Below are 19054 nucleotides of genomic sequence, written 5' to 3'. Positions count from 1 at the left end.
CTGTAAATAGATCCCTAAAGCTTCTTGCTGCAACGGTGCAGCATCATGGTTTTAGGTTTTTCTCAAGTCTGATACTTAATGCCAACTTTTGTAATACAGTAAATGTTGAGGAACTAAAAGTAGTTGAGATTGGCCTTTGTACTGCCAGCATTAATTAAGGCATGTCAAAAATGAAGAATTTCTTAACTGTATTTGTGGTTCTCTCTTTTATATGGTATTAAAGTGATTTAAACTAATTCTAGTTGTTGAGAAATTCAGTAAGTTTAACTCCAAATCATTTGGTTTTATTTTATCTGATTTACCTCCTCTTCCCAAAAAGATAGTTTGGAAATAGTCCGGAATAAAGTAATAGTGTCAGGAGGACTTCACATAGACTTGACTGGCGCCAGAACTCAGCAGATTTAATAAGGGCCATTTGTGGATAAGGATGGGAGGAATTTTAATGTGATCTGAACGCAAACTCAAGGATTTCTGAGTATAATGGTATATTTTATGCCAAAATTTCAAAATGAGAGTGGCATCTAATTCTGGAAATCTGGCAGGGAGGAAAAAACATTGTTTTTTTTTCTGTATGGCATGACCATACACTGTCTCCTAAAGAATGTGGGCCATTGCATTGTTTTGATAACCCACAGTTCCCATTTTAGTGAATTTAAAAGGTGGATATCAAATACTTGTGGCAGGAGGGAGGAGATGTGGGAGGTCCCTGAGAATAGGCAGTGTTGGTAAAACAGCCCAGATTCTCCTTTACTTCTATTCATTTTCTTAGCAGAAGCAGTTGGATTAAACTGTTTAAAACACAAATACCTAATTGGGAGGGTTTTGCCACAGAGTTCATTCTGCAATGTGAATTACTTTAGTCAGATGATTGGATTAGAAGAAAGAAATTTCAGATACTTTTAAAAATTTGATTCGTTCTAGGGAGAATTGAAGAAAAGCAGTGAGGAAGAAGGAATACATAAGTTTTGATAGTGGATATCTAAGGGGGGGAGACTGAAACAAGTTAATAGAGGGCTTCCTAACTTCCAAGCGTTTTATATATATTAATTTAATTATCACAGGAGCCCTCTGACCCACTAGTATTTTCTCTATTTTATTGAAGAATTTGAGGCACAGAGAAGTTAAGTAGGTTCTTTACTTGTTGGGGGCCTTGTTCAGATGAGAGCCCTGGAAATATTAGAGACCATGTAGAACTTGATTTAATGTAAAGATGGGCTTTTCAAGGTGAAGGAAATGTGTTGCCAAGTAGAGCAGAAGTATAAAAAAGGCTATATTAGAAATTTCAACTCTGAAAAATATCCCAAATGAAATCTTAGGTATTCTAATCATAGGTTTTTGATTTAGGGGGTTTTTGTATGATGGGACTGCAAGGCATTACTTACCCTTTAAGTTATTTTCTAGCACATACAAACATGCAGTATCTTTGTTGATTTTTCCCTTCCTCCCCTTTATTTTCTCTATCTCCCACCCCACTCCTCCTGCCCCACTCCTCTTTTTTTTTTTTTTCCAAATTCTCTCTCCCTTCCCATTCCCTCATCTCTGTTTCGAAAGGTGATTCTCCTTGCCTCACCTCCTTCCATTTCCCTTTCTCATTTGTCATTTACATAGAAAAACCATCTTTTGTCCCTTTAACTTCCTTGTTTGTCCACCTTTGTCTTTTACCATTAAACTTCTTAAAAATAAAAGACTGCAGTTGTCATTCTTTACTTTTTTTTTTTTTTTTTTTTTTTTACCTCTTGTCATTTCATCCTCTGCTTCGGTGTGTCAAATTAGTGGATTTCCTCCTTCCATTGTTTTTCTCTGTAACAATAACCTTCCTGATCTGTACTTCATTGAAATTCTCCTTAGCCTTTTTTTGTGTGTGATGTTGTATTACCTTGATGCTTCTTTTGCCTGCTCTTTTTCTTTGTATCATCAGTATATCCAAAAAGTGAAGTCAGTGCCTCACTTCCATATTTATTCTTTCCAACTTCTTTCTTTTGGTTGGTGAGAACCTTTTTTCTTTCACTCATTGACATTTAAAATTTCCTGCCCCCCCCCCCTTCCCTAATTCTTTTGCTCAGCAAATATTTCTGGAGTGTTTCCTGTATTACCAGGTTATTATTCTAGGTTCTGAAGTTTCAGCAACGAATAAGAGAGTGACTTGTAAGCTTACATCCTAGTGGAGAAGATAGTTAATAAACAAATATTTAGGTAGTGTGAAACATGTTTTAAAGGATAAAGTACACTAATGGTCAGTAGGCAGTGATGGGAGCGTATGCTGTTTTGGCTAAGATTGTTATGAAAAGTTTCTTTGAGAAGACGATATTTGGGTAAAACTTGACGAGAGTGAGTCACATGGATATCTGGAAGAAAAGCACCCTAGGCAGAGGGAATAGCAAGTACAAAGACTCTGAGATGATCTTAGGTTTTCCTGTGTCAGCAAAAGCCAGCGTGACTGGAGTAGAGTGAGTCATAGAGAAGTTGACTGGGGAAAATCTTAAGATCCTGTGGTCTCTGGCTAGGATTTTGGATATAAATCTAAGTGCCGTGGTAAGAGTTTGGAGGGTCTTGAACAGAAGAATGATAACAAGATATGACTTCATGTTTTAGAAGGATCACAGTGTGACTGTGGGAAGTAAGCTGTGTGTGTGTGTGAGAGAGATGAGTGTATGGGGAGTGTTTGTCAGTAGAAGAACCTGAGACACTGTTATCGTATAGTTTTGATAAGAGATAATGGTAATTTGAGTAGAATGTTAGCTGTGGAGGTGGTAAATGGTTAGATGAGTGATAGATTTTATTTATTATTATTTTTTAAAAAAATTATTTATTTAAGTGTGTGTGTGTGAGAGAGAGAGAGAGAGAGAGAGAGAGAGAAAGAGAGAGTGCACCTGAGGTGGGGGGCGGGCAGGAGAGGGGGGAAGAGAGAATTCTCAAGCAGACTCCCAGCTGAGTGCAGAGCCCAATGCAGGGCTGCATCCCAGGACCCCGAGATCGTAACTTGAGCCGAAATCAAGAGCTGGCCTGCTTAACCCACTGAGCCACCCAAGCATCCTGAGTGATTATGTTTTATAGATAGAACTAGCAGAATATGCTGATCATTTGGATGGTGGTATATGAGGAGAAAGGAGCTAAGTTCTAGAGTTATGGATTTGAACATCAGGGTAAATGGAGGTTCCAGTACCAGGAATATCTTAAGAGGGGCAGTTTTATTGAAGAGGGATGGGTAGAAGCAGTGTTTATTTTTAGTATGCTAACCTTGAGATACCCATTAGAGCTAGTGGAGATGTCAAATTATATACTCTTCCAGAAGTCAAATGTGAGCTTGGAGCTGGAGAAAATAATTTTGAGTCATCCAAGTGTAGATGGTACTGGATGAGATCACTTAACAGGTTTTGTGTGTAGATAAAGAAGAGAGATGGGGAAGGACTGAACCCTTAAGTCCTCCAGTGTGTAGATCTCTTCCTCAAGAAAAGGAAGCACTATCAAAGGATATTGAGAAGTAGCTAGTGAGATATAGGAAGTTGTTGATGTTCAAAAGCTAAATGAGAAAGGGATTCAGGAAGGGGAGATGGGTCAGCTACACGGGGAGGCTACTAGGAAATGGAGTAGGATAAAACCTAATAATTGACCTTTGGATTTGGCTTTCTAACTCCCTTTGAGTTTTGCTTTGCAATATAGCCCTGAATTTCAGAACATACTTTTTCACTCCCTGTCAACAAACATTATTAATCAGGCTTCAATTGCTCTTCTCCTGGACTATTTTCCTCTTTTGAGTTTTTCCTTTTTCTCTCCTGATTATAATACAAAATACACACTGATTGTAGAAAAGTTGGAAAACACAGAGACAGTAAAACGATATAAAAAACTTAAATTCTTTGTCTACCTTACCACTAGAGATAATCACTAATAACACTCCAGAGCTTTTTTTCCCCTATCCATTTCTATTTATGTATGTTTGTAATGCATATATTGTATATATGCTTTTATATAAAATTGATATGAAAAGTAGTCTTAAATCTATTTATGTATGTTTGTAATGCATATATTGTATATATGCTTTTATATAAAATTGATATGAAAAGTAGTCTTAAATTTTCCATTTTTGAATGAATATTAAAAACTTTTTGAGAATGTGTGTGAATGTGTCACAGCATAAGTATTTCATCATGATGAGCCTTCTGACTGAACTTCCCGGTCATTTCTCCTCTAATTCTATCTTAAGTGAGTCCTGATGCATTTTCCTGAAGTGTATTCTTCTCTAAGCTTTCAGGGTGTAGAATAGTGATTGAAGCATAGACTATTTTTGAGAGTAATACATGCATATAGCAGGAAATACGGAAAACAGGAAAAAAGTATATTATCTTTTATACAATAACATAATTTTCATCTATTTTCTGCTAATCTTTTTTTCTGTTTGTCTAAATGTACATACACATGCATTTGTTTTTTACTAACAAAGATCACAGTGTTTTGTAGCCAGCTTTTTTTCCCCATAATTTATTCTATTTATAATTTATTGGTCAAAGTATATAAGCAGTTTCATTATTCTTGTTTGTTGTCAAAGTGCTCTTCAAAAAGATTGTACCATTTGAAAGTATATTTATAAAGAATTTTGTTCTCTTTAAATTTTAGGATAGACCACTATCTTGTTGAGCTCTTTTAATTGAAGTTCTTCTTGGATACAAAGATGAGGACTAGATAACTTCTTGAGGTTCCTTCTAACCCCTAGGATGAAGATAATAACTAACATTTGTATAGTGCTCTAAAGTTTACAAAGTGAGTTCTCATACATCATCTCACTTGATCCTCACAACAGCCCTGTGAGGTAGGTAGGACAGGTATTGTTATTCTCATTTTAGAGATAAAGAAACTAGTAGAGAGGTTAAGTGACTTGGTCAAGTTTTATTTAAGTGTTTTAGCTGGGATTTGAATCCAGGCCTTCTGATCTAAATAATCACATTCTTTTTACAAGATTTCATATAGCTGCATATTTAGAATTATATATGTCAGCTAGTTAAATAAAATTGTTATATATAGAGATAAACCCAATGACAATGTGAATACAGTGTTTATATTTTCTTTAGTGTCCCCCGATCCTTTCCCATATTTTCTCCCTCCCCATTTAATGAAATGCTCTCTCATTTGAGTAGAAGGTAATTTAATTATATAGCTATGCACCTACCATTTTACTTCTTAGCATTTGGGAGAGGGGAAGTTAGATGATGTTTTTCATTTCTCTCTGTGTATATTTTTTTGCTACCACTTAAAGGTGTACTTATATTACTTTCTGCACATGTAGTATAAAATCTTTAAGTAATAGAATTATACTTAGGACTAGAATCTTTTGGGTCTAGCATCAAATTAGAATCACAGGCTTTTCAGGGCATTAAACTTTTATACTACTCTAACCAAAATTGGGATAATTGAGTATTTCAAGTGTAGTTGTTTATGATGTTCACAGAGGTACAGTGCATAAAAAGTGAGAGTGACAGTGGAGGTCAAATCAAGAACAATCCTAGCTACTCTGACTAGTTACCTCATAAAAGTAATAAAAAGTTTGTAAAGCTGAATTGGGAGCTTGATAGTGGCAATATCACATAATAGAAACAGACCTAGATTTTCAAGACTGTGTAGTGTAGTATTGCATTAAAATGTCTCACAATGTTTTCTGTAACTGCCTTTAAATACTTAAGGTATTCAATATTTTTAAAATTAATTTTCTTGTTTTTGTTTTTTCTCTAGTTGTTGGTCTTGACGATATTATGGACGAAGGAGTCGGTAAAGAAAGTGGCAATGATACCATTGATGAAGAAGAACTGATTTTACCTAACAGGAATTTGAGGGACAAAGTAGAAGAAAATTCAGTGAGGTCACCAAGAAAATCACCTCGTTTAATGGCACAAGGTAATCCTTCTAGGAAGGTTGAGCTAGAAAATCAAAGGTATAGGAACAGATGTGATAGTTTGTAAACTTGCTAAGCAGAGATATTTTCATGATATTTACTAGTCTGAGCATTTTGATAATCATTTTTGAGATTATATCAATTTGTTGGTTTAATTTTTAAAATTTTTTATTAAAATTATATATTTACAAAATTTAAAGGGTTGACTAATTCTTTAACTTTCTGATGCTTATTTTCCTTCCCCAGAGGAAATCATTATTAACCTACCAGCTGGTTTTACTAATTTTTTGGTATTTACTTTCATGTCTGTAAGTAATAATGTATATTGCTACTTTTTGATTATTCTAATGTGTAGGTATTTATCAACTTGCCACTCTGGATGATGAATTCAGTGTTTGATCTCTTGTCCACATCACACAAAAGTACATTTTCTCATCCTTCTAATACATAGTTTTGTTAGATTAGTAGTTATTATTTATGTTTTCGGACTCTGTATGCTGTTAGAAATCAATTTAATAAACTAAAGTTACTTTTTCCTATACAACCTTTTGTCTTTCTGATTTAATAAATGTTTCTGTTGTTCCTTTGCTTATAGTTTTGTACATTTGTACACAGTTTTCTGTGTACATATCAGTAATAACACCCCAACTACTTTGCTGGTTGTCTAAATCTTTCAAAAAATACTTATGCATATCAGATATTCTGTCATTTTCATTTTATAGAATAAGTCTCCTGGAGCTTTCTCATCTGCTCCCATGTGTGCTGGTTTGTTACCCCTGCAAAAAGCCTGATGCATAGCTATTATCCAGGGATCTCCTATAGTATTCTGATGATGATTCTGTTTGGCATTGTAGTTCTTATTTCCTCTTTTTTTGGCTTAGTTCCTTCATTTTGGTGACACTTCTTCTGCCATGAAAAAGGAACATGGAGGCATGTTATTTTAAAACTGTGTGTCTGCAAATGTATTTAATCTGGTCTCACATTGGAATTATAGTTCATAGAATTCAAGGTTGGAGATAATTTTCCCTCAGAAATTTGAAAGTGTTCCTCTACTTTCTTCTGATTTCAGTGTTGTTGAGAAGTTTATGCTGATTCCTTTTATTTCTTTTTTGGTATGTTATTTACTTTTTTGAAGTTTGTGGAGTCTTCCTCTTCAGCTCTAGTGTTTTGATTTTTTTTTTTAAAGATTTTATTTATTTATTTGAGAGAAAGCGCAGGCGCAAGTAGAGGGAGGGAGAAAGGGAGAAGCATGCTTCCCACAGATCAAGGAGCCTGATGGCACCCCGATCCCTTGCCTGAGTTGAAGGCAGAAGCTTAACCGAGTCATGCAGGCACCTCTGATATTTTTGATAATGTGTCTTGGTATTAGTGTATTTTAAGTATTGAGCTCTGGGTCCTCCATGGATCCTTTAGCACAAAAAGTATTATTATTCAATTCTGGGGAAATTTTTTGTATTATTTCATTGGTAGTTATTTTCTCAGCTCTTTCTTTCTGGAGCTCATTATTCAAGTGTTAGGAGGGACTGGCCCTTCCATTTTCTTTATTTTGCCAACTTTTTACCTCTGTCTTTTTCCTCTACTTGGTAAAGTTTTTTCATGTTTATCCTCCAGCTTTTCCATCAAATTTTATATTTCTAATTTCTGAATTTTTTTGTTTTGGGAATTGTCCTTTTTGTAGTCTTGTGGTCTTGTTTCATAGACACAATATCCTCTGCTGTCTTTTTTTAATCTCCTTTCATCATTATAGTTTCTTTTTTCTCCATGTTGTCTCCCCCTTGCCCATCTTTCACGTTAGAGACTTTTTTAAACTGTGATCCTTGATTGTTTACTCATGTTCAAGAGTATGGAACTAAAACTGTCTAAAAGGTTAACACTTAAAAGACTAGGGGTGGGTTGGATTTTGTCTACTGTGAGCTTCACTGTTTTATTATCTGGTTACATGGGGTTTTTTTTTTTTTTTTTTTTGTTCTTCTTGGGATGGTGTTTTTTTTTTTTTTTAAGGAATCTTTGATGTCAGAATTAGGGTTATTCCCTTAGGCTCATTAGATTGGTAGCATGTTATGGGGACCTTTTAGGGAAGTTGACAGGGTATCTCAGGTTTTGATATATATAAATTCACCTAATGTCACAAATTTCAGCGTACTTTACTGCCACTTTTATCTGTGCCTGATGTTCCTTAGTCTAGAAACCCTGTTTTGTTCTCTTACAGAAGCAAGCTTTCAGTCTTGGATTAGGACCAGGAAAGGGCAGTTGTCTGGCAGATGGAGTGGGAGAGAAGGAGCTAGGGGTCTAACTGCTTCTTAAACAGCTTTCATCTCATCTTCATTTTAACTGCCTGCCTCCATCCACACTTTCGAATCACCTGGGGTCACCAATTCCTAACCCTTTAGAGGTATCAATGATATTGGTTCTTGCTGACACTGTCTTCTTAGAGTTTGTCTTTTTTTTTGGGTCTCCTATATCAGTTACTTCTTGAGCATCTCTTGTTTGGCATCCAAAACTATCACTGTTTTCTCCTCTTCCTTTCATGTTAGAGTTATGCCTTTTGTATAGCTTTAGTGTGGGTTTTCAGAAGTGGATTTTAAAGTTAGATGCATGTATTTATCATCTTTTCCTCAATTTTTATACACACACACCTGTGTATTTGAAGATTTTATTTATTTTAGAGTGAGCGTGGGGAGAAGCAGAGAGGGCAGAAGAGGGAAGGGGAAGGAAACTGAGGCAGACTCTGAGCTGAGCGTGAAGCCTTTTGCATGGGGGCTTGATCTCATGACCCTGAGATCACAACCTGAGCTGAAATCAAGAGTCAGATGCTTAACCGACTTAGCCACCCAGGCTCTCTGCCCTCAATTTATATTTTTAATCAGTTTTTAAAATCTGTTATTTGGTAATACTTGTGACTTTGAGTAATGAAAAGAGTAGGATGAATAGTATGGACAAATGATTAATGTTGGCCTATTCAACCAGAATTCAAACAAAGGCAGTTTATATTTAGAGGAGAAAAACAACTTGATCTTTGGCTCAATAAATCAGTTACTATTGGAAAACGTTTTTTTCATTTTAATTACCTTTATAGTTGCATCTGCTATTCGTCATTTTTAGCAGCAACCTAGATAATGGGTGTTACAAGTTCATTTATTTTATTTCAAGGCAGACAAATAAAGTAGAGCTGTAAATTATTACAGGCGACAGCTTCAAAGCTTAAAATATATAAAAAATATATAAAAATATCCAGATGTTAACAAACCATTAAGTTTCTAGTTATTTAGAAATGTTACATATCTGAGCATGTGATAAACAGTTAATAATCCACACTAATTTAAAAAAATTGTTGAGTAAGTACCTAATGATGAACTGCTGTGCTGAGTTCTAGGGAAATTAGAAAGGGTCTCTAAAACTAGGATGACTGAATAATTTTTTGTTTAAACTAGTACACTTTTGAGAGAAAAAGACTGTGCTATTGATAATCACATTGGGACCTTGGGTGTCACCTAGAACTGTTAAAGACAAATGAAGACATGTGATACCTTCTTTAAGAATTTAGTGGTATATGACAAATAAGTGAGTGTTTTAGGTATTGGTGCATATTGTTTTTTTTTTTTTTTTTAATAAATTTGATAGTGTTCAGTTTTCATGCAGGGTTTATTTGGAGGCATTGGATGTGCATAGAGTTGGAAATAGCTGATTCTGTATTTTAGTTTGTGGGTTGTTTTTCTAGTTAATGAATCTACTTCAGCTCTCTTTCTTTCTAGTTTCTTTTGACTCCATATGTTCTCCTGGAGGGTGTATCCAGATAGGGAAAAGAGGAAAATCTCACATGGGGATTCTTTGTTAGGAATATTGTTAAAGGTGGGAAGCTTTATTAAATTATTCTCATACTTTCCCCACTTTCTTTCATGATAATATTTTCTTAACTTAAATTTCTTTGTTTGTAATTTCTCTTTCATTTCTTAGGAATAGCTTGTATGCTAAAATGGTGATACAAGTGAAGCATTCATATAAAGGAGTTAAGAGTTCTTGTGAGACTGTTTTGAAATACACAGATCCTGTTTATGATAGGTGGTCTAGTTCATATTTTACTGGAACTTGAACTTGTTCGGTATTAATTTATTTAAAGGTATTTAATGGGGCAGTCCCGGTGGCTCAGTGGTTTAGCGCTGCCTTGGGCCTGGGGCGTGATCCTGAGGACACGGGATCGAGTCTCACGTCGGGCTCCCTGCATGGAGCCTGCTTCTCCCTCTGCCTGTGTCTCTGCCTCTCTCTCTCTCTCTCTCTCTCTCTCTCTCTCGGTATAAATAAACTATTTTGGGATCCCTGGGTGGTGCAGCGGTTTGGCGCCTGCCTTTGGCCCAGGGCGTGATCCTGGAGACCCGGGATCGAGTCCCATGTCGGGCTCCCAGTGCATGGAGCCTGCTTCTCCCTCTGCCTGTGTCTCTGCCTCTCTCTCTCTGTCTGTGTGGGACTATCATAAATAAATAAAAATTAAAAAAATATATATATATTTTTAAAAGGTATTTAATGTTAGAAAAAAGATATTTAGTGTTTAAAACTGTATGATAGTTTTATGATGAGCATTAATGTAAAGGAAGCTCATTTTACTTATTTTACTCCTAGCTTAGTTACTATAGAAACTTGTTATAAACATTCTTGCTTTCTAGTAAAGTGTATCAGTCTGAATTTTGTAGTTTTTTCTCCTGCCCCAGAATTTATAGAACTTTGATAAATACAAAATTTAACAGGTATGTGTGTGTGTGTGTGTGTGTGTATGTGTGTATGTATGTATAATATGTGATGATCATCATGTGTAACTATTCAGTACATTTTCATTGAAATATGCAAATTTATAGCTCAGAATAAAGAAGTGATATTCTAAATTGTATTGAAATAAAAACACATGGCAAAATAGCTAAGTTATTTTTATTTATTTTTTTCCCTTGTGATAGAACAAGTAAGAAGTTTGCGACAAAGCACTATTGCCAAGCGTTCAAATGCAGCACCTTTAAATAGCACAAAAAAGGCATCTGGGAAGACTGTATCTGCCCCTAAAGCAGGGGTGAAACATCCAGAAAGGTGTCAGATTAAAGAAGTTTCTGTGTCACCGAAACCTGAGTACCATAAGGAGAGCAGAAGGAGCAGCCGACATATTGGACAAATTGAAGTGGTACCAGAAGTATCCGTGTCTTCAAGTCATTCTTCAGTGTCACCTTGTCTTGAAATGAAGGATGAAGCTGGATTAGATTCTAAGCAGGAGTGTAATAATCAGGGAGAAGCAAATGTGCCATCTCATGAATTAAATTGTTCGCTCATTTCAGAGACTTGTGTTAGTATTGAAGAAAAGAAAAATGAAGCTCTGATGGAATGTAAAGTCAAGACTGTTACTAGCCCACTGTTTAAGTTTTCAGATAAAGAAGAACAGAATGATTCTATTTCTGATAAAATAGATGTCACTGTTGTTGAAGAAGTGAGGGAAAAGGGAAAAGTTGAACAAGAATCAAATGAGACAATAAAATTATCCCATGAAGATGACCAAATTATTGAGGAACCTGCATCTTCTGCTTCTCTTTCTGATGCTGTGGCTTGTACAAATCCAGATAAGACTGAAAAGAACCTTGTAGGTTTGTCTTGTTCTGTGGATGAAGTAAATGAATGTAATTTGGAATTGAAGAATACCATGGAAGTTTCTGATAAAGCTAAGAACTCCTTTCAAAGAAATGAAATAGAACCATTGGGTTATTGTAAAGACACAGAGTCTAATGATAAGCAGTTGGAGAACACAGAATTTAATAACTCAAACTTAGAGATGGTTGATACTAATGCTTTTGAACCAGAGAGTAATATTTTAGAAAATGCTATTTGCGATGCACCTGACCAGAATTCAGAACAGTTGAATATTGTTGAAAGTATTAAAATGGGGCCTCATGAAATAGCAAACCTTCAGGATGACAGAAACAGCCAGTCAAGTAGTGTTTCTTGCTTAGAGTCAAAAACTGTAAAATCCAAACAAACAAAACCTATAATTCATTCTAAGCAAAACATGACCACAGATACTCTGAAAAAAATTGTTGCAGCAAAGCATGAATTAATACATAACAAAACTAAAATTAATGTCAAGAGTGTGAAGCGAAATGTTGATGAACCAGAATCTCAGCAAAATTTTCATAGGCCGGTCAAAGTGAGAAAAAAACAAATTGAGAAAGATTCAAAAATTCAGAGTTGCAATTCTGGTGTTAAATCTGTGAAAAATCAAGCTCATTCTATATTGAAAAAAACATCACAAGATCAAAATTTAGTGCAGGTTTCCAAACCCTTAACTCATTCTTTGAGTGATAAGCCTCATGGTCACCCTGGTTGCTCTAAAGAACCCCCTCATCCTACACAAACTGGACATTTATTACATTCCATCCAGAAGCAATGCCATAAGCCCCAACAGCTGGCTGCAGCAATGAAAACCAATAGTCATGTGAAGGAAGAGCTTGAACATACAGGTGGTGTAGAGCATTTTAAGGAGGAAGATAAACTGAAGCTTAAAAAACCTGAGAAGAACCTACAACCCCGCCAAAGAAGAAGCAGCAAAAGTTTTTCTTTGGATGAGCCACCATTGTTCATTCCAGACAACATAGCTACTATAAAAAGAGAAGGCTCAGATCATAGTTCTTCACTTGAAAGCAAATATATGTGGACTCCCAGCAAGCAGTGTGGGTTTTGCAAAAAACCACATGGCAACAGGTGTGTGTGTGTGTGTGTGTGTGTGTGTGTGTGTGTCTGTGACTGAGAGAGAGAGAGAGAGAGAGGTACATTAAAGAGAAATTGCTTTTTAGGGTGTGGTTATGTGAGAATTTTTTATAGAAAGAAATTACTTAACATACAAAGACTTACAGAAGCAAAAAAAACCCTCATCAATCCTGGATAAATGATAGAAAGTTGAAGCCACTGAATTTATAAATATATCATCCCAGAACATTTAAAAAAGCGTAGCTCGACCAATGGCTGGTATATGGAAATATTTTGTTATTGTAACCAGTTAGAGAGTGTGGTTTAGTTATTGCATCTGAAAGAAGAAAAAGAGCTTGCTGCTAATCAGAAAATTGTTATACTGCTTTGGGTCTGTAAGTTATATATTATTTTATTTGGCATTAGCAGAACTAGTAATAAAGTGTAAAGGTCATAATGGAAATTCTATTTTTCTTTTGAAGATTTTTTTTTCTTTTTTGTAAATGAAGCTTATTTACCATGACTTAAATACCACCACTTCATAACTATCAGACTTGACCTTAGAATGAAGTTTGGTAGCTAAAACAACTGTTAAATTATTCAGGTGAATTGTCTATGTAATGCAGAATAGAGAGAAAACCTGTATTTCTTTTTTGAACGTTTTAGGGATTTGAAGGATTTCTTGTGAATTCTAATCTTGTGATTTTAAGATTCAGTGTTGTATAGCTTTTTGACACTGCCCGACCCTCCCCCATGTATTTTTTATTTGCTAGCTTTTTAAGAAAAGGAAAACAGGAGATGAAGTGGAGTTTGCAGCTACAAGATTATCCTGTTCAAGTGTTGAGATTGCTGTTGGAACTTCTATCAACATTGACATAAAAGAACATTATAACTTGCACATTGTAATATTATCCTTACTCATGAAAGTAAATATTAGGATGACTTTTCCCAGCACTATCAGATTACATAAAAATGAAACTTTTTAGGTAGGGACAATTTAGTAAAGTATGTTGTGTGATTATTTTGGTGTGGGAGGTGGTGGTTGGGGAGAGTGGTTGGGAGTTCCTGGGGGGATTCTGTAAAAAATAAGTTTTATGTCAACTGTTATGTCAAAGACATAACAGAGCTTTATGTCTTCATTTATGATTCAGCCCATGTCCTATTTTTAGTCAGTGGTTACTCCTTATAACAACATATTCCAGTTTTTGTGTTTTATTTGAATATAGTGCTACATTTCTCCTCACATATGTGTTTTTTAAGATTTTTTTTAAGCACCTTATTCAGATATGCTAAAATGGGCGTGTTTAATTTTCAGTATTAAGGGCTGAGTGGTGCTTTTAAGTATTCTTTTAAGTCAGCAGTTTTCTCTCTGCCAGAATATTCTAAAAATCATTACACTGACATATGGAATAGGAGCCTTAACTTGAATTGAGTTTCTAAAATGAAATTTGGACCTAGAGTTGGAAGTCATGTTAAGTATGTTACCGTATAGCTTTGTTGCAGATAAGCTCTTCTGATGGCCTGATCCTCAGGAGTTTGCCCAGGCTTTTTAACAATGGCTCCAAACTTAAGAGCAATCAACAGTTACTTTCCTAAAATGAAGATTGAGTGTTAAGCCATATTGTGGTTCCCCCACTCCCAGGCCACCTTTTGTATCTGCTCTATAAAACCTAGAGTTTATTTTGCCTCAGTGTGGAAAATGATTTAGAATATTAGATACGTAGGGATTTTGAGTTTACCCTATGTGGTTAATATGAATACTATTATAATGACATTGGAAACAATCAATTTGGGAAGCAACATTTCACATTACTTCAATTTTGTGAATAAAGAAGCCTAAGTGATTGTTTTTTCTTTACATATTAACTAGCCTTCACTACTTTTTTGATATATCATGCTTATATACATTGAATTTACTCAAAAAATATACCTGGCATACAGCATGTAAATTTCCTATTTTAATCCATGTGTAAGACTATGAATTTATTAGGAATGGCATATCTGTAAATAATTTTCATCCATTTCATGCACTAGCCATTTGAAAAGCTAGTGTGAATATGACATTTTTCTAACGCTTGTGATAGTTTTGCTTCTGTAGGGACTATTTTAAGAACTTCGGCATTTTACACATACTACAACTGAAGTTAGCGTCCTTGTCTGTGATTCCAGTTGGAAATTATATTTTTAAATATAGATTTGTTGATGGAATCACCAAATGTAATAAATATTTAACCATAAGGAACTTCTATATATATCCTAAAACAGTAGGTATGGACTCTTAATTTACACATCAAGCTGTCGTTTTTGCTTCCATTTATTTTCCTCATTCAGCCTTATAACATAGTATATTTATTATTTAAAAAAACAGGACTACTTAGTACTCATTTTAAAAAAAAAAAAGGTCTTTGGATTTATGTTTACATAAGCTAATTGGCATTTTAGAAAGGAAGAAGTGTGTCTTTATATTACCTATTGCAGTTTCTGGTATTTCTCCAGGTGTTTATATTTTTAGTTTGTAGTGCAGTTTCTTGCCCAGCTGTAGATATTTAGTGCATTGGATGAAATTTAAAAACAAATCCTCCATAGCAGGGTGGATTCATGGATTTTTATCTGCAGATTAGATTGTTAGTGACAAAAACAGTGAACGTTTATGTGGAATAGAATCCCGTGAATGTATATACATTCACAGTAATAGATTGTCACACACATAACAGAACTGAAGACCCATCTTGTAACAGGTGCATTATTATTGTAACACAAATCTGCTAGGAACAGGAGTTCTCAGATGTTACTTGCCTTTGTGATTTACTTTGAAGGAACTTGAAAATTTCTTTTTGGTTTATGCCAAAAAGATTAGAATTTTAGTTTTTGTCTTAGAGTCTTAGTTTTTTTATTTTTAAATTTTGTGTATGAACACTTAGCAGTAGAAGAACATGACATATTTCTGAACTCTCCCAATTAACTGATTCATGCTTGCCTGGTTTACTTAACTGATCCATTGGTAAACTCCATACAACGTTAGTTTTTTTTGTTTTTTTTTTAAGTGAAATATTTAACATCCAGCTTATAGTCTTTTCCTTAAGTGATTTTGCCTATTAGTAATCAGAAATTCAAGGCCAGAGTGGGAAATGGGGTAATTCTGTTAGCTATGTGATTCATACTACCCACCACACACATTTTAAAACCATGAGGAGTAATACAAAAAGTGAAGAAAATATTCTTTGTGATAGGCCTTTTTTTTATAGTTCGTAAAATTTGTAGTACTTCTAATTTTTAGACCTAGAAATGAACCATATTTACATTTTTGCAAATCAGTTTTACTTTCAAGTTGAATTTTATTTTTCCCTAGGACATGTGGAAATTATTTTTATCAGTGATTTTTCAGAATTTTATTTAACTGCATTATCTTTTTATAAAATCCTAAACTATTAAGATACCTCTGGAGATGGCACAGAGATTTGCTTTTCAGAGCTTCAAGTTTCAGGAAACATTTCCAAAGTAGACTTGAAATAAAGCATGATGAAATACAGTTACCTAGTGAGTTTTGTCATAAAACAACTTTCCTTATTAAGAATTTGTAATTTTTAATACGCGTTTTATAATTTGATATTTAGATTTGAATATGGGTTAAACACATAGCCATGGCCACGATGTATGGGTTTTTAGGTAGTGTCTTACTGAAACTAGTCTAGACTTGCTTTGAAGGAATCAAAATGTAGCTCTGATAGTGGAAATAAAGGGAAACAACTGCTAGCTTTCCTTCAGTATTTCAAAGAAATACATGTACCCACCCGCTCTCAAGAAATAGTTTTTATAACTTTGCAACCTGAAAGAGAAAAACTGTGCACTTGCATTTTTCCAAACTCTGTTGGCTAGAAGATATGTATCATTGGAACATGGACCCATCTAAAATCTCCCCAAGCCTAGATAGACCATTTTTATCTTGCAAATACCATATGGTTTGAGTTTTCCTTCTGGCTTACAAATCCAAAACAATTGTGTTTTTGGTTTTTTTTTTTTACATGAGAAAGGAGGTTTTCTTGTTTTGTGTCTTTCGTGCTCCCCCCCCCCCCCCCATCATTTTGGGTAAGTGATTACTTACTGGATAAAGCTAGCACAGGCATTCGTAGTTAGGGTAAAGAATGGTGAATCAAACACAAAGTCAAGTTTCCTTAATGCACAGCAGTAGTTTGATACACAATAGAAGGGTACGTGAGGAAGAGAGAAATGTGCTGTTGAGGAATGAGTATTTGCTGTGACTTTTTTCAAGACCTGGAAGATTTGAAAGTGATTTTTTTAAAAAATAGTTTCAACCTTAAAACCTCTTAATTATTTAGAGAGTTGGCCATTATCACGCATTGTGTTACCGTAAAGCATTTTCCCATTAGGACACAGGTTTTTAAAATGAGTTTTGGCATTGTTGGGTGCCACTGTTAGCAAAATAAGCAGAAAGTCTTTAATTCATTAAAGAATATTCCTGTCCTTTTTATTCTTAATCTTTCAAACATACCATGAATTACCAACCTGAAGATGAAAGGAAAATTACATGTTTAAGTGAGCTCTCTAGTTTACCTAACAATGGGTTAAGAGCTTTTAAAAAGTAACTTATCTCTGAAGATAAGAGTAACTTATCTCTTTGTACATCTGATTTATCATTTTATTCAAAAGTAATTCCAGATAGTTCTAAGTTAGGAAAACCAGCTTTTTAGACTCCTAAATTTCGTGCCCGTGATTTTTTTTTTTTTCTCCATTGGTTAATGAAGTTATTTAGATAAAATGCAGTAAAGGGAAACCTTTATAAGGGGATAGGAAATTAAAGAAATTTCAGCCTTAATATTAATACCTTCATGTTAAGATATAATGATTTTTGCTCAGAAAAACAAGTTTATTATCTAAACCATGATCAGTAGTAAGGAAATCTGCACTCGGAAGTATGTTAAGAAAAATTCTCCAGCTTAATCACTGTGACACCATGAACCAGAATATTTTGAGCTCAAAGAGTAAATAGTGACATAGTTAAGATGGTTAATAAACAATCTGAGAGTCTCCATTATGTTAGTTGTTGAGTTGGGTTTTAATTCCAATCTTTGGCATTCAAAATTATTCATTGGATAAGTGGTTCTTCAGTTTATATAGGATTTCAGATCTGTGGGATAAATGTAATTCAACTTTCATGCATTATCTGTGATCAGATTATCATAGCTCTTAACCACCCTTTTCAGTGGAGAAATGTTACTTTATACTTTGTTATTCTACATAGTATGCTCACAAAGATCAGTTACCCTTTTTTTCATTTTATGTTTTTTTTGTATTTTCTCATACTACAGGGAATATATTTGACTTCTTAAAAGTTCCTTCTTCATAGAATATTCTTTGAAAACTTGCTCCATGTTGAACCAATAGAATGGGTAAAGATGGAAAACAAATAGAAGATGATTAAAAATTTAGGCTCATTTTTGACATTTTTAAAAAATGTATTGAATCAAAGTTTCCCCCCCCTTTTCCCAGGTTTATGGTTGGCTGTGGGAGATGTGATGACTGGTTTCATGGTGATTGTGTTGGTTTAAGTCTTTGTCAAGCACAACAAATGGGAGAAGAAGACAAAGAATACGTGTGTGTGAAATGTTGTGCTGAGGAAGATAAAAAGACTGAAATAGTAGATTCAGATATTTTGGAAAACCAGGCTAAAGTTGAAGTCCAGAGTGAAGATAGAACAATGGAATATGAAAAGCTTGGATTATCAAAGCACACACCGACAAACGACAAAACCAAATATATAGAAGACACAGTGAAGCACAAGGTCAAAATTTTAAAACGGGTAAGCTCGTTAATGCATTCTTTTTACTTAATTCTGTATAGTCTGGCAACTTGAAATTTCTCTTTGGGTTTCATTGTTTTAAGTGTACATTTTCAAATTTGTTTTTACCAAAAATGGATGGATTTTATTTAAAATACTTTGGCAATCTTGGTGAAAAAAACAAGTAGTGAAATCTTCACAAAATGTAGATCTTATTTCTTACAAAGTTTTGTGTAGTTTCTAGTCTCTAGGTTGATATTTGGATTTTTTTTTGATAGCATGTGTGTGATCTTGTGATATTAAAGTGGTACTAAGCTGTACATTGTGTTTGCTGATACACTTTTTAAAACTTTTCAGTCCATAAATATGTACTAATTCATAAGCCACATTCTACATTATTATTTTCAGGTAGAAGAATTACTTTGTCTATTTCAGGAAAAATAGACCTAATTCTTTTGACTTTGTGCCAGTGTTTGCTTAGAACCTTCACTTCATAATTTCTTTCCTAAAAAGGTTGTCAGTTTTCCCTTATCTTATATTTTTAACTAATTTCTAAATGTATTTTTCTAAACAAATTTCAAGATAGTCAATTGCAGAAGATTCAGTGCTTTATCTGATTAAACTTTCAAATTTTCATTGTCTACGTTTTTGTTACATTTTTC

General features: G+C 34.4%; 1 protein-coding gene across 7 annotated transcripts in view; it reads left to right on the top strand.

The window, feature by feature from the left end:
* Positions 1-19054, top strand: part of PHF3 (PHD finger protein 3) — a 77130-nt gene that overhangs the window by 37024 nt on the left and 21052 nt on the right. For 4 of the 7 annotated variants that reach the window (XM_077903505.1, XM_077903502.1, XM_077903504.1 and 1 more), the window contains 3 exons: positions 5725-5886; positions 10828-12610; positions 18104-18413. In XM_077903505.1, the coding sequence (XP_077759631.1) occupies positions 5745-5886; positions 10828-12610; positions 18104-18413 (2235 nt within the window). In that variant the 5' untranslated portion in view covers positions 5725-5744. Of the gene's footprint in view, positions 1-4614; positions 4808-5724; positions 5887-10827; positions 12611-18103; positions 18414-19054 lie in introns of those variants that run through there. The other 3 variants (XM_077903506.1, XM_077903507.1, XM_077903509.1) reach the window with 3 other exon arrangements.

Source organism: Canis aureus, chromosome 7, assembly GCF_053574225.1.
Source record: "Canis aureus isolate CA01 chromosome 7, VMU_Caureus_v.1.0, whole genome shotgun sequence".
Classification (NCBI taxonomy): domain Eukaryota; kingdom Metazoa; phylum Chordata; class Mammalia; order Carnivora; family Canidae; genus Canis; species Canis aureus.
Note: the sequence above shows the minus strand (reverse complement) of the source record. Positions and strands in the feature narration are given on the sequence as shown.